Below are 15843 nucleotides of genomic sequence, written 5' to 3'. Positions count from 1 at the left end.
AAACTTGGAGGAATGATAGACATTGTGAAATGATAGGAAAGCTCTCAAGGGTAAAGGGCAACTGGGATGTGGGAAAAGAGAAGTGAAAGAAGGAGAAATTTTGTATGTATGTATATATATACAGGATAGTTAACATAGTTGTTCTACTGTCTTCTATTCCTTTGCTGAAAGAAAATGTTAATGAGTCCTTGCTTGATCAGTATTGCATGTTTCTATCCGTTTTCATGAGAAACCACTTTGAAGATATCAGTGTGTAATACAACAAGCATTGTTAATTTCCTACCACTTTGTTTGTAACTCTGTATTGTCTGTACTGTTCCTTTGGTATTTTGTAAAAGGTTGTCTGTCTGTCAATGTTTTCCTCCTTTTATTTTTAAAATAAAAAAAAAGAAATTATCTCTCAGGTAAAAAAAAAAGAAATGACAACAATAATGAAAAAATTGCTCAGCACATCCCAAAGAAGACATTGACAAAAAGTAGAGGATCATAGAAAACTCATGGAAACCTTGAGTGAACAATATAGAAAACAACTAAAGTGCATAAAACAGATTCAAACATATTCAGGAAATTAAAAATTCCATCAAAAAATGGTAAAACCACCTGAATAAAGCTGAAGATAAACTTTCAGACCTTTAAGACAGAATTTCCACTAACAAATGTGAAAGGAATGATCTCTTTAAAACCAAGGAACCAGGAAATAACAATTCAACAACTGGAAGATGAAGCAAACAGAACTAATGTCAGATTAATTGGTGTCAGTGAAAGAGCAGGGGTCAACACAGATGACATAAACAGGTTATTTGCAGAAATAAGAGCAGAAATTTTTCCAGGCATGGAAAAAGAATGAGACATACAGTTAAGTGAAGCATATAGAATTGCAATTAATGAGAACTTAAATAAATCTACAACCAGACATATAGTGATCAAGATCCCAGAAACTCAACAAAAGATCAGAATATTAAAAGCTGTTAGAGAAAATCAATAGATCACCTATAAAGGAAAGCCCATCAGAATAACGGCAGATTTTTCAACACAAACCATCAAGTCAGGAAGAGCTTGGAGTGAAGTATTTCAGGTACTGACTAAAAACAGCTTCCAACCAAGATTGATGTAATCTGCAAAACTATCTTACAAATTTAATGGAGAAATGAAATATTTCCACAATAAAGCACACTGAAGAAACTCATGAACCCCAAACCAATCCTACAAACAGTATTAAAAGATATTCTAGAAATAGATAAAACAGACCACAACTTTAAGAACAACACAAAGGAACCACCAAGGAGAATAATCTATTAAACAGAGGTAAAAAGGAGAAACCAACAGCAAGAAAATAACAGGAAAAAGAGAAGCCAATACATATCAGTTACAACCATCAATGGAAAGGATCTCAATGTGCCAATCAAAAGAAGCAGACTGGCAGAGTGATGAAAAAACAAAATTCAACTATATGCTGTGTACAAGAAACGCATTTAACTCAAAAGAAAATTCCTAGACTGAAAATGAAAGGATGGAAAACAATACTCCATGTGACAGGAACCCAGAAAAAAGCAAGTGTAGCTATTCTGTTTGCAGATAAAGTACACTTCAAACCAAGAACAATCAAAAGAGATAAAGAAGGTCACTACATACCTGTGAGGGGAAAACTTCAAGAAGAAGAGATAACATTCATTAACATCTATGCACCAAATATAGAAGCACCCAAGTACATAAGACATTTTATAACAGACATGAAAAATAAAATAAGCAGCAACACAATCATAACAGGGGACTTTAACACACCATTGTCACAAAGACATAGAGCAACTGAAAAAGAAATCAGCAAAAAAATGACAGAACTTAACCAAACTTGTGAACAAATGGACTTAATAAAATTTTACAGAGTGGTCCATCCAATAGCATCAGAATACATATTCTTCACAAAGACACATGGGGCATTCTCTAAAATAGACCATATGCTAGCACATAGAACATGCTTAGGGAAATGAAAAGAAATTGAAATTATCCCATGCATACTATCAGACCAGTGTGCAATGAAATTGGAAATTATTATTTTTTTTTACAGTACCAGGATTTAAACTCATGATCTTGGGCTTGCCAGGCAGGTGCTGTGCCACTGAGCTAAATCTCCAGCCCCTGAAATTTGAAATTAATGACAAAAGAAATCACAAAAACTCCATAAACACAGGGAAATTAAATAACACCCTCCTGACCAACCAATGGGTCACAGATGAAATCAAAGTAGAAAGTAAAAAATATTTATAATCAAATTAAAATATAGATATAACCTATAGGAACCTGTGGGACACAATGAAAGCAGTCTCAGAGGGAAATTTATAGCAGTGAATTCCCACCTCAGGAAAAGAAAATGAGCACAAATAAACAATCTCATGCTATACCTCAAGCTTCTAGAAAAAGAAGAACAAGCCAAACCCAAAGCTCAAAAACAGGAAATTATAAAACTCAGGGCAGAAATTAATGCAATGGAGACTAAAAATGTATACAAAGAATTATTGAGTCAAAGAATTGGTTCTTTGAAAGAATAAATAAAATAGATAAACCCTGGTCCAACCTTATCCAGGAAAAGAAAAATTGAAATACACGCAATAAGGAACAGAAGGGGTGAAATCACCACAAATCCTGTAGAAATTCAGAAGATCATCAGTACCTACTTTGAAAACCTTTAGTCTCACAAGATGGAAAACACAGAGGAAATGGACAGATTTCTAGATACATATGAACTACCAAAGCTGAATGAACAAGGTATAAAAATCCTGAATAACTCAATTATCAGCCAGCAAAATTGAGAATGCAATAAATAAATTTGCCAATAAAGAAAAGCCCAGGTCCTGATGGATTCACAGCTGAATTTTATCAGAAATTTAGAGAAGCTTTAACTCCAGTTCTTCTCAAACTGTTTAATGAAACTGAAAAGGAAGGAATTCTCCCCAATGCATGCCTGGAAGCAAGTATTATACTGATACCAAAACCAGAGAAAGACCCAACCAAAAGACAGAACAACAGATCAATCTCCCTAATGAATATAGTTGCAAAAACTCTCAATAAAATACTAGCAAATAGAATACAACAAATCATAAAGAAGATTATACACCATGACCAAGTGGGATTCATCCCAGGAATGCAGGGATGGTTCAATATTCACAAATCAATTAATGTAACACACCATATCAATAGAACGAAAGACAAAAACCACATGATCATCCCCATCGATGGCAGAAAAAGCCTGCAATAAAATTCAACACTCATTCATGATAGCAATCCTAGAGAAAATAGGAAAAGGTGGTCTTTACCTCAATGTGATGAAAGCCATCTATGACAAGCCATGGCTAACATAATACTAAATGGTCAAAAATAGAAAGCTTTCACTTTAAAATCAGGAACAAAACAAGGATGTCCACTGTCACCCTCCTATTCAATACAGTTCTGGAAATATTAATGAGAGCAATTAGGGAAGAGAGAGAAATAAAAAGAATAAGGATAGGAAAGGAAGAAGTGAAGTTATCATCCTTTGCAGATGAAATGATACTCTACATAGAAGACCCCAAAAACTCCACCAGAGGCTTATAGATTTAATAACCAAATTCAGTAGCGTAGCTAGATACAAAATCAACACTCAAAAATCAATAGCATTCCTATACACAAAGAACAAACACACTGACAGAGAAATTATGGAAACTAACCTCTTACAATATCATCTAAAAATGAAATACTTAGGAATCAATCTAACAAAAGAAGTGGAAGACCTATACAGTGAAAATTATAGTATTCTGAAAAAAGAGATTGAAGAGGATATCAGAAAATGGAAAGATATTCCTTGGTCATGGATAGGAAGAACATTGTGAAAAGGACCATACTCCCAAAATTTGTGTACAGATTCAGTGCAATTCCATTTAAAATACCATTAGTATACCTCAAAGATTTAGAGAAAACATTCCTAAAAATTCATCTGGAACCAGAAGAGGCCTAGAATAGCCAAAGCAATCCTGGGAAACAAAGGTAAGGCAGGAGGTATCACAACCCCTGACTTGAAATTATACTACAAAGCTACCGTGATAAGCATGGTACTGGCACAAAAACAGACCTGAAGATCAATGGAACAGATTAGAAGATGCAAACACAACTACAGACACACTCAGCCATGTTATCTTTGACAAAGGGGCCAAACATGTTCACTGGAAGAAAGATAGTCTCTTTAATAAATGGTGCTGGAAAAAAGGACTTTCCACAGGCTGAAGACTAAAACCAGACCCATGTCTTTCACCATGCACCAAACTCAAGTCAAAATGGATCACAGATCTCAATATTAAAACAGAAACACTAAATCTATTGAAAGAGAAAGTAGCTAAAAATCTCAAAGACACAGGGGTAGACAGAGAGTTCATGAACAAAAACCAAACTGCATAGGAAATACTTCAAAGAATCAACAACTGGGATCTCATCTTACTGAAAAATTTTTGCACATCAAAAGAAATCACCAACAGGGTAAAAAGAAAACCCACAAATGGGGAAAAAATTTTATCTAACTGCCCCTCAAAGGATTTCTATCTAGGATATATAAAGAATTTTAAAAAATCAGTTCTCCAAAATTCAAAAACCCAATCCAAAAAGGGGCATCTGAGATGAATACACACTTCTCATATGAAGAAATACTAATCGTGAATAAATATATGAAAAAATGTTCAATATCATTACTCATTCAAGAAATGCAAATTAAAACAACACTGAGATTCCATCTCACCCCAAGAATGGCTGTCATTAAGAAATCAATGAGTGACAAATGCTGGAGAGGCTGTGGGGAAAAATGAACAATTCTCCACTGCTGGTGGGAGTGTAGATTGGTGAAACTGCTGTGGAAATCAGATTGGAGATTCCTCACAAAACTAGCATTAGAAGTCCCCCATAACCCAGCTATTTCCCTTCTGGGTATTTTTCCAGAAGAATTAAAAACATCATACCACTGCAATATATGTGCACCCATGTTTATAGCCATGCAATTTGTCATAGTTAAATCTTGAAAGCAACACAAATGCCCATCAACTGAAGAATGGATAATAAAGATGTGGCATTTTTATGCAGTGAAGTATTACTCAGCTATAAGAAAAGATAAACTCGAGGCTTTTATAGGTAAACGGATGCAACTAGAGACCATACTGATAAGTGAAATAAATCGGGTCCACATGTGTAAACATCATATTGTCACCCTAGTGTAAGAACATGAAAGAGTAAATAAACACAAAATGTACAACAGATAGTAAGAAAGGGAAAGAAATTGCTCAGAGGCAGGAACAACTGGGATGAGGGAAAGAAGAAATAAGAAGTATATATATATATATATATATATATATATATATATCTTGGATAACTGTACTGCTGATGTCTGATGGTTTATTGAAAGGAACAGTTAATGCTTAAAATTTTTTATGTTCTGACCAGTTTTGCATGCTTATATCTGGTAATCTGAGCAACTGATGTGAAGATAACAATATGCAATGGAACAACCATTGGTGAATTCCTACCATCTTGCCTAGTGAAACTCTGTATTATCTCTAATGTTTTACCCAATAATTATGTTTTTATTCTCTTTAATGGTTTGAACAATTTTCTTTTCTTACATATAATCATTTGAGCAACATAGTTGAAGATAACAATATGTAATATAACAACCAGTATTAATTCCTATCATTTTGTTTTGAAATCCTGCATCACTTCTAATGTTCTTGCTTTGTTTTGTTTATGTTTGTCATATTGGTATTTTGCTATTGTTCTTTTTTCTTTTACTACTCTCTTTAAAATAAAAAAATTTTAAGAATGGGGAAGGAAAGAAGGGTTGGAGGAAAGGAGAGGAAGAGGACAAAAAATAATTAAGATGCTACCTGTGCAAGTTCTGCATGATGAATATGATCATTATGTCATGTACTAATAAAAAGGTAGAATTTAATTATGAATATTTTCCAAACAATGGGCAAAGTCAAAGTGTATTACCTCACTGTAATGGTTGATACATTGTGTCAACTTAAAAAGTCTAGCTGCTTAACCAAGTAACTCAGCAGTTTTAGGGTGTGGAGGACCTGCTCTTACCGCCCTTACATGTTGTTCATTGTGTCCACTTGAAAAGTTTAGAAATTTAACTAAATGATTCAGCAGGGAGCCAGAGTCCTCACTTTGTACACATCCTGAGCCTGTGCAAGAAGAGGGCACAGAGATGGTGTAGGCAGGTAGCCTGAAAAGGGTATAAGAGAGGAAAAAGAGCCTTGTTCTCCCTTCTTTTGCTCTTGTTGCTTTTGCTGTCTTCTGTTGCCTTAAACTGTTGCCCCTCACTATGCCACACTGCCTTGGAGCCAGCTGATTATGGACTGGAACCTCCAAAAACTGTGAGTTAAATAACCCTTTCTTTTCTTAATTGAGGGTGTTGGATATTTTGTTTCAGCAGCAAGAGAAAAGTAACTAAGACACCCACGTATCCTAATAATAAAATTGTGTATCTAAAAGAGGTCTTCACAACCCGTGATTATGAAGACCAAAAATGATTTCTGCTTCTCATTGATCCATTTCTCCAGCTTCTTCCTTCATATGCATAAAGATATCACATATTTTTCAAAGACTTTATTTATACTCTCATAACACTTCTTTTAGAATATTAAAAAGAAAACATTTTATGTAAATTTTATTACTAGAGTTAACACAATAATTCCCATTTTATTAAATACTATTGGTGAAATTATTGAGAAATATTTACTCTAACCAGACCTCACTGATGCAGCCCCTGGGAGTAGATGGAAAGCATCTCACAATAATCAGAAATAGTGACTTTACATACCTCTCACTGATTCAGTCATCTCCTGTACATTACTTGATAATTAATACTCAATACAGTGAGTAAGATTCATGATTATAATAAATCTGTAATCATTCCTCAAAGGATAGTAGACTAGGCCTATCTTCATCTAACTTTTATTTAAAGGCAAATTAAAGTCTCTGGTGTTCTGGGACAGTCTCCTTGGAGAACATAGCAGAAATCCTGAAGGAAGATCAGGCTGCACTTGTGGTCACATCTCTTGATACAACCTTCAAAACAATGGGCTTTTCTGGCTGAAGAAGAGGACGCTTGCTTAATTTCATGGGGACCTACAACAATTGAACAAGAACATTGAGAAAACAAATAAATCACCAAAAAAGAACCAAAGAATCAAAGAATAGAAGAATACATTAATGACAATAATGTTTTACAAATACATGAAAACTGCATCATGTATTTTGAATTCCTTGCATTTATTATCTAAACTGAGTCATTCATTTAGCAAAAAATTACTGAGCATTTATTCTGTACCAGGCCTGAAATAAAATATTAGCTTATTCTCTTTACAGTCGACCTTCAAATTACAATCGACATCACATGCAAACACCTTGGGTTACAACCAGATTTAGGGTTAACTTATGACCAAAGTCTTCAGTTAAAACCCAAATGCCAGCCACTGTGTGATTGTAAACAAGGATGGATGATGCCAGAGAAATGTATATAAGCAAACTTAAGCATCAGTCTGAACCCAGATGCATATGTTCATGGATATGATTTTAGTCAGAACTTTATATAATCACCACAATTGCTTCTATCAAAATGGCCCCCAAAGAAGCTAGAAAACAAGCTAAGGAAGGAAAGGAAGGTAAGACAAAGCAATCACAATTGTAGAGAATAAACTTGTGGAGAAATATAAGAGTGACATTTGTGACTGATCTCATGAACATGTACAGCATGTTGGAATCCACCATCCCAACAATCTTACAGAGAAAAGATTTGTACAAGGAAGCCAGTGTTACTTAAGGTGCTACTCACATTAGTAAGTCATGATCAACAGTGTTAGACCAGGTAGAAAGCCTATTATTAGTGTGGATAAATGAAAGGCAGATGGCAGGTTATAGCCCATCTGAGTCTATAATTTATGCAAAAGTTAGGGCTATAAATTTAGATCTAGTAAAGTGTAATCCATCAATGAGTGATAATGGTGAAATATTTCATGCCAGTAAAGGTTAGTTTCAAAATTTTAAGTAAGAACTGGAGTTCATAGTATAACTAGGCATGGTGAAGCAGCCAATGCTGATAAAAAGGATGCTGAAAATCACATACATCACTTAAAAACAGTGACACAGACAAATGGCTTTTGCTCTCATCAAGTTTTCAACTGTGATGAACCTAACCTTTTCTGGAAAGAAATGTGCAGAATATACATTACCCAGGAAGAGAAAAAATGCCAGGCCACAAGCCTATGAAAGATAGGCTAACATTATTGCTAGGTGCCAATGTGAGTGGTAACCTCAAAATAGTCTCTCTTGATTTATCACTCTGAGACCTCTAAAGTGTTCAGAAAACATAATGTCATGAAGAGTAGCCTAGGGGTTATGTGGAGAGCTAATGCAAAAGCCTGAGAAACAGGCAGGTTTTATAACTTTTTGGTGACTATACTAGGAAAATTATTGGTGTTTCTGGTAAATTGTGCACATTATACAACCTTTTTTATTATGAAAATGTTGGTTAAGGAGTGCTTTTGGAGGTTCAGAATGCATTATGGGTATTTCCATTTTTTTCTTATGGGAAAAATAGTGTTCACCACCAATATGAGTTACAACCAGCCCTCATGAACATTGAGTTCATAAGTCAAGGGTCCACTGTATATTCATTATTGATTTAAATTTTAAGTAAAAGGATGTGTTTTAAAATTTTAAACCAGATTATACATCAAAGCAACCTATTCTTGAAATGTCATAAGAAGTTAGTATTGTGTTTGTTAAAATTTGCAAGGTCACCCTAAATAGATACAGTACTACACATTTCACTTTATGGGCAACCCTCTACTTCTGAATGGTCAGATCAGTCCTCTCAATCAAACTCATTCAGGTTAATGATGAGAAATGCCTTCAGGAAGTATTATGCTTTTGATTCCTTATATCTTCCCTTGGATTCCAAAAGATGATAGGGAACTTATGAGTTCTAAGGATGATAGGGAACTTATGAGTTCTAAGGATTTTGACTAATCCTACAGCCCCATTCTCACTACCTCACTCCTTCAATTTTAGGGGAGCCTGAAACGGACTAACTTTATGTTCTCAGAAGAGAGAGGAGTGGGCAAACCATCCATGGGAATTGAACTTGCCAAGGAGGATTTTCCCATTCCAAGTATGCACGAGGCCTGCTTTCCAACAAGAACGAACCACTCTCTACACACGCAGTAGAGGTACACAGCTTCTGTAAAGCCACAACTGAGAACATAACAACTTCTATCCTCTTCCTGTCTCCCATAGGAAACCTTCTGGCAGGAAGGAGTAGCATATTAAATGCATGACTATTGGAACTTAAATCTTATCAATTATTTCATATATATCAATGGCAATTATTCTTTAAGTTCTTTAGGGGAGTATTTCAAATCTTTCTCTAAATGATCCACCTTTTTATTTAAAATTTTCAAATAGCATCCATCTGTTTTATCTATTTTACAAAAACAAACATCATTTGTCAAGTTTTAAAAAATTAAAATAGCTCAAAATTTGTATCTAAAATTTCCCCCCAAAATATCTGTGAATCTATTCATAAGCACTTATTGAACTCTTGCAATGGCAAAGCCCTTATAGAGTACCACTGGAAGTTTATTAAAGGCATAAGTAACTGATATATATGGCAGGGGATACTCTTCAACACAGAGGAAAGACAACGAATCAAGTGGGATGGTCTAATGACAAAATGTTAACTTAAGTGATGATTGCAACTGGTAATAACTAAAATCAGAGCAAAGGAGTAAATGGTCCTGGAGGGGCTTGTGATTGAACTGAACTAGAAAGATGACAACAGGAAGAGAGATAACAATGCCTGTACTGATTATGAAAATGTAAAAGATAACCAGTTCATCTGGTGCAACCTCCTGAAATGAGAGGTTCAGTAGTCAGGATGGTCCTGAGTCACGAGAGATCTTGAAAACTAGCAGTAAACCAATGATTCTCAACTTTGCCTGGTAAATATAAACCTGGATGGAGATTTTTTTTGTAGCCATGCTTTCTGTGAATTATTTTACAATATAAGATGACACAGGCAACATGAGTTAGTGATTATAATGTATAGCCAGTGGCTGTGAACCAGTCACAAGGGGGCTTCTAGAAGTTGTGGTAGAGGAGGACACCACTCCAAAATCATGACAACATCATCACTGCCATTCATGATTGCATACAGCACATCCCATCTCCAGGTAACTGGAAACTAAATTTAAAACAGCTCAATTTTAAGAAGACCAGACATAATCATGTCATATTAATCTACATGGACTCTACATGGTCTTTACACTTTTGCTTTATACAGACACAGATTTATAGATCCAGGACTGAAAGGCTCTTGAAGCCCATGCCTGCGTCCAAATAGATCCTTTTGCCCACAGAACAAATTACTAAAAGATGAATGTGGAGATTCTTTATGTGTATGGATCCTTTAGCTTAAAAAATATTCCTCAATAAAACACAATTTATACAAAAAGTGCACTGACATGTGTTTCCTCACAAGGTTGGAAGGAAAAGTTCTGCAAGATTCTGATGACTGCCAGTTTCATGTTCATAAGAGCAAACCTCATGCCAATGCAGTTCCGTGGTCCATTCCCAAAGGGCATGTATATGTAAGGGTTAATGAGATCCTTTTTCTTCTTACTGAATCTGGTGGGAAAATAGGCATTCGTAGGATAATGTTAAGTGAAATGAATCAGACACATAATCTTAAATATCACATGGTTTCTCTTATATGGGAAACCCAAAGTATAAATAAAGAGCAAATTAAAAGATATATAATAAGAAGTAGGGAGATAGATCTTTCTCAAATAGGAAAGGGATTAAGAGAATGATGTACAAGAGAGGGAGAGGACAGGAAGGGGAGTAAAAAAGATTTAAGAATTTTCATGTACATGAACCAGTTCCCAGCAGGAATGAAATCATTATGTACTGCAAATGTGTACTAATAAAAATAATTGTAAAGTACATGAAAATCAGTGAATAAAACATTAAAAACCACAGGATGCTTTGGTGGGCTGCTCCCAAATCCTCTTACAATTATTTTCCTCTGAGAATTGTAAAATAAAGGCCCTTTATGCTTCCCTTACTATCTAGAAGCTTCAAGTCTTATTGACACGAAGGGAGGGGAATGCTGTGTGAAATAAAAATGCATCTTTATACACTAGAATTCCATTCTGGTCAGTGGTAAGTTCCCAAACTGAAGATATACAGGAGTTATACTGAGTGAAAGAGAAATGGGCTCCTTCAGCAAGTCGTACTTAAATTGGTCAGATGCTCTGCGAGGAAGAAGAAGAAAACCTCCATCACTGCTGAAATTGTTTTTATTTTCCTTTCCCTTCTTTCGTCTTCTCTCCTCTTTTATCCTTCCCCTATTGTTGCTGCGATTGTTGTTGTTATCATGGTAATCTTTTTTATCTCCTCATACTCTACAACTTGTTCCTTTTTTCCCCTTTCTCTCCTCCCATTAGAAAAGGTGAAAGTCAGGCCAGAGATATAGCTCAGAGGCACAGCACCTTCCTGGGAAGCGCGAGGCCTTGAGTTCAATTCCCAGTACAAAAAAAATGAAAGGTTAAAGTCAGACTCTTCAAAGAATGCAAGATCTGTCTCTACTGGGCTATCATCACTGACTTTCTTGTCTACCACCTCCACTAGAGATGTATTTTATTCAAATTTATTCATTTAGATCTGTATTTTTATTTAAATTTAATCTATCATAATTTGTTTATATTAGTGAAAAAACTATAGATTTATAAAAAGTGATAAGGGCACCAAATTATGTATTTTTAAGACAATTCTTATACTTTGAAGAACATTTTGAAATATTTCCAAGTGGCGTGCTACAAACAGAATGGGAAGCCAGGGAGGGTTATGATGGTGTGCAGATGAGACAGCTGACACAGGTGCATGATTGTTTGGGCAAGTGATAGGCCCATGGAAACACTTTAATAGCATTCTATGACTGAATTATACTTTAATATATGTGAAATATTCTCCACAGTAAATGAGTTTCAACATTTAGATTTCTAACTGTCTGGCCCAGTCTCTGCCACTTGGTGAGCATTTGGCTCAGGATTTCCCAAAGAGGCTCTTCAAGACACTTCCAAGGAAGATTCTCGCAGAACTGTACAGAGCAGATGACTTGGCTTTGGAAGAGTCACCATCTATGAAGAATATGAGGGAGGTGGCCCAGGATGCCGGTCAGAGACAAGACCAGATCATCAGGGAGGAGGAATTCTTAGGCCCTCCTCCTGTACTTTACAGTCACACTACAAGAAATGGGAGCCAATGGATGGTGGCCACGAGCTTCTTAAAGCTGGTGGTAAAGTCAGAGATCTCAAGGAAACAGTATAGAAACCCTGAAAGGAAAGAAAACTTACACACTTAGAATAGTGGTTAAGTAAATTGTGACTAATATGTATAATCACTTAAGAAGCAGTGGATAGCTTCTAGTTTACAGTAAGTAAAAAGCAATATAATACAAGAAAAACATCACAATTCTTGTTATCAAAAATGTATATATACTGTACAGAGATGTATGTCCATCAGGATATATCTTATTAAATAGGCCTATCAGTGGGACTGTGAATGGTCATTTTTTTATGTTTTCTGATTTAAACTATATAGTTTTGACAGTAATCATCACTTTGTAACTACTAAAAAAACTTCTAAAAGCAAAAAGACATATAAGCAAAGTAATGTATAATAACATGTATGTCATTTCCTGTAGAAGACATCATAAAATATTTAGACAAGTCTGCTTCAAGGTAGTTTTCCTTTCCCAGTGTCCCTGTACCTTTCAGGGCGAAACTCCTCAGGCTCTGGCCAGTACTCTGGGTCCCAGTGAAGAGCAAAGGCTGGTATCATCACCGTTGTCCCTTTGGGAATCACTGTCCCATTGATTTGAACATCTTTCTTACAGACTCTTTCAAGTCTGTTAGCAACTGGGTATAACCTGAGAGCTTCATTCACCACCATGTCCAGGTACTCCATCCCTACCAGGGTATCAAAGGTGGGAAGTGCCTGGGAAGAATGATATTTTGACAAATTGAGATTTGGAATTTATGTTTAACTTAGGCTATACAGTACTATTGAAATTTTAGGAGGTGCAAAAGATAACTTATATAGGTAAAGGACCTTGGGATTTATAAAGCATTTTAGTAGTTATCATGCCCTTTGTCCTGCTCAATGTGTGAAGTACAAATATCAGACAGTTTTAGAACACTCGCTTATCCAAGGCTTGAAATCCTCAGCTTTATCATGGTCTGCTTTATCTTTCTCATGTGAACAAACATGAGAGACTACAAACATTACTCTCAGATAAAATGTGCCAAAGTCACTGTCACCTTTCAAAAGAGAGGCCATGTGTCATTACTAAGAAAATATAACACAGGGAAAAAAAAGCAAGTCTGCTATTCTACATAAGGCTTTTCACTTGATGACTCCTGCTTTTGAAACTCATGTATATCAGAAATACTATGTGAAATTAACATGTTATAAATAATTTGGGAGAAACTAGTTCCTTGTATCTAGTTATGACATAAGAAGGTTTCTGCTGTTTACTACCAGAACACACAATTTCAGTTCTAGTGAAAGTTCTAAGGAGGATGGGAAACCCCGCTCCACTCCATTCTCTTTGCTAGACCAGCCTCCTGATTGTTACTTTCGGATTCTATTGTGAGCTCTGAAAAATGTCCTTTGTGTCCACTGCATTGCCAAGCCAGGCATGTCAGGCCCAGTGGCCAAATGATGTCATACCCCATAGCCCTCCCACCTGGGCAAAGATCTGCAGATGATGTTGGCACTTTGTTACTATCACTCAGTGTGCCATAGGTGAAGCTATATTGTACCGGTTAAGAGGAACCAGAGACGATGGCTCATCCTTTAACTTCTTCATCTCTAGCTCTGTGACCAGAGTGTAAGGATGTATAGACAAAAATGAGTCAGCCTTCCCAGCCTCTCCAAGGCCCTCTTCCTTCAGCTGACAGCCAGGCTATAGCATATCCAGCGATATCAGCAGGGCCACTTATCCAGAAAATTTAATAATAAGTATTCATTGTCACCTGTAGTGGAAATTCTAGTTTTACTTTACATCATTGTGGTAATCGATCATGGATACACCATGACCAGCACTGTATTAGAAATATCTTTTATTTCTGCAAGTGGCATTCATTAGCTATAATTCTCCCTTTGTTTTTGTCTTTGGATCTGTCATAAATGGTTGGTGAAAGGAATCAATGCCTACAAGATTTGTGAAAGTTCTAAAACGTGATAAGGACACATTCTTGCTAAGGAGTCACCTCTTCCCATGTACCACCCACTCACCTTATTGGGCAGAGCTGTATCAATCTCCTGCTGCAGTTTCTTCTGGACATCAGGGTGAGTGGCCAATTCATACAAAATGAAGGAAAGAGCATTGCTAGTGGCTTCATAGCCAGCAAAAATAAAGACAATTGATTGGGCCGCAATCTCCAGATCAGACATAGCTAAGGGGAGAGGAAACACCTTTCAGGTAAAGCAGGTTAGTATATAACAGCACAGTTTAAATGAGAAATCTACAGGAAGGTCCCAAACATCAGGAAGAAGCATAGACAAGCAGTTCAAAGTCAGGCTGAGACTGGTTTTCACTCTCATGTCCATTTTGCAGAGGGGAAAAAAAAAAGGAATTTTAATCCACTTTGTCCCAAGCTCTGTAGTGCTCTCGCCTGCTTGCTCCTCACTGTGGCAGTCTCGCTATTGTCACAGCTGGTTCATTGCAAGAGCTAGCTTTTCTCCCCAACATATAATATTATCAACATGTCTCTTAGGTAATCATACAAGCACTTTAGATGAAGTAAAATTTAGGGTAGCCTTGTCACTCAGGAAAAAAATTAAATTATTGGACCTAAGATACAGCTGAAAAATTATTAAAAGAATTTTTCAGACCGTGTCTTCATTATATGAAAAATTAAAGGATCTCCCATCTAAACATGTTTGAGGAAAATTAAGGGAACAATAGTAGGGCACAGAGAAAGTCTTGCTACTCAAATTGAGGTCCATATAGCAAAGGCATCTGGGATCTTAAAAAAAAAAAAACCAGAATCTCATCAACAAATGAATGCCTAATGAAAATACAGTATATATACAAAGTGGAATATTAGCCATGATGAATAATATCATGTCATTTAGAAGGAAATGGGTGAATCTAGAAACCATCATGTTTAGTGAAATTATCCAGACTCAGAGACAAATATCACATGATTTCTCTTACATGAGAAGCCTAAAAAATAGATTGATACTTAAGTAATTAAAATAAAGGAGAGACAAATGGAAATGAGAAAGTAGACTTCTGGAGGCAGAAAGAGGTCAAATTGGAGGGGAGACAAATGGGAGAAGGGAGTAATTGAATTAAAATTGATTGTATGTGCTAAATACGTATACCAACTTCCTACAACAAACCACATCATCATATAGTACTAACATGCACTAATAAAATGTTTTTAAGTGCAGAATTCTAAAATCCACTCCATAGCTACCAAATCAGGACCCAAATGCTCAGGAGATATGAGATTTGAACACACAACCTTGCTTGAGAAGCAGAGTTTAAATCTTTGAGAAGCATCAAGTAATGGAATACCTGGGCACAAGTTTTCACCATGGCTGATCTCAGAATGTATAGGAAAGCACTCATAGGTAAAGGATAACTGGAATATGGGAAAAGAGAAGGGAAAGAAGGAGAAAGTTTGTATATATGTATATGCAGGATAGTTAACACAGGTGTTCTACTGTCCTGTATTTCCTTGCTGAAAG

At 35.9% G+C, this 15843-nt stretch overlaps 1 protein-coding gene across 2 annotated transcripts in view; it reads right to left on the bottom strand.

The window, feature by feature from the left end:
* Positions 1-6635: 6635 nt before the first annotated feature.
* Positions 6636-15843, bottom strand: part of LOC102007382 (cytochrome P450 3A9-like) — a 43263-nt gene continuing 34055 nt past the window's right edge. The window contains exons 10-13 of one of the 2 annotated variants that reach the window (XM_005413769.2): positions 14380-14540; positions 12851-13077; positions 10542-10704; positions 6636-7146 (exon numbers count right to left, since the gene is read on the bottom strand). In XM_005413769.2, coding sequence (XP_005413826.1) covers positions 7051-7146; positions 10542-10704; positions 12851-13077; positions 14380-14540 — 647 coding nt within the window. In that variant the 3' untranslated portion in view covers positions 6636-7050. The remainder of the gene's footprint in view (positions 7147-10541; positions 10705-12850; positions 13078-14379; positions 14541-15843) is intronic. The other variant, XM_005413770.1, reaches the window with a different exon arrangement.

This window comes from Chinchilla lanigera, unplaced genomic scaffold (assembly GCF_000276665.1).
Source record: "Chinchilla lanigera isolate Chin_1 unplaced genomic scaffold, ChiLan1.0 scaffold00172, whole genome shotgun sequence".
In the NCBI taxonomy this organism is placed as follows: Eukaryota; Metazoa; Chordata; class Mammalia; order Rodentia; family Chinchillidae; genus Chinchilla; species Chinchilla lanigera.
The sequence above is the reverse complement of the archived record's forward strand: the minus strand, read 5'-3'. Positions and strand labels throughout refer to the sequence as shown.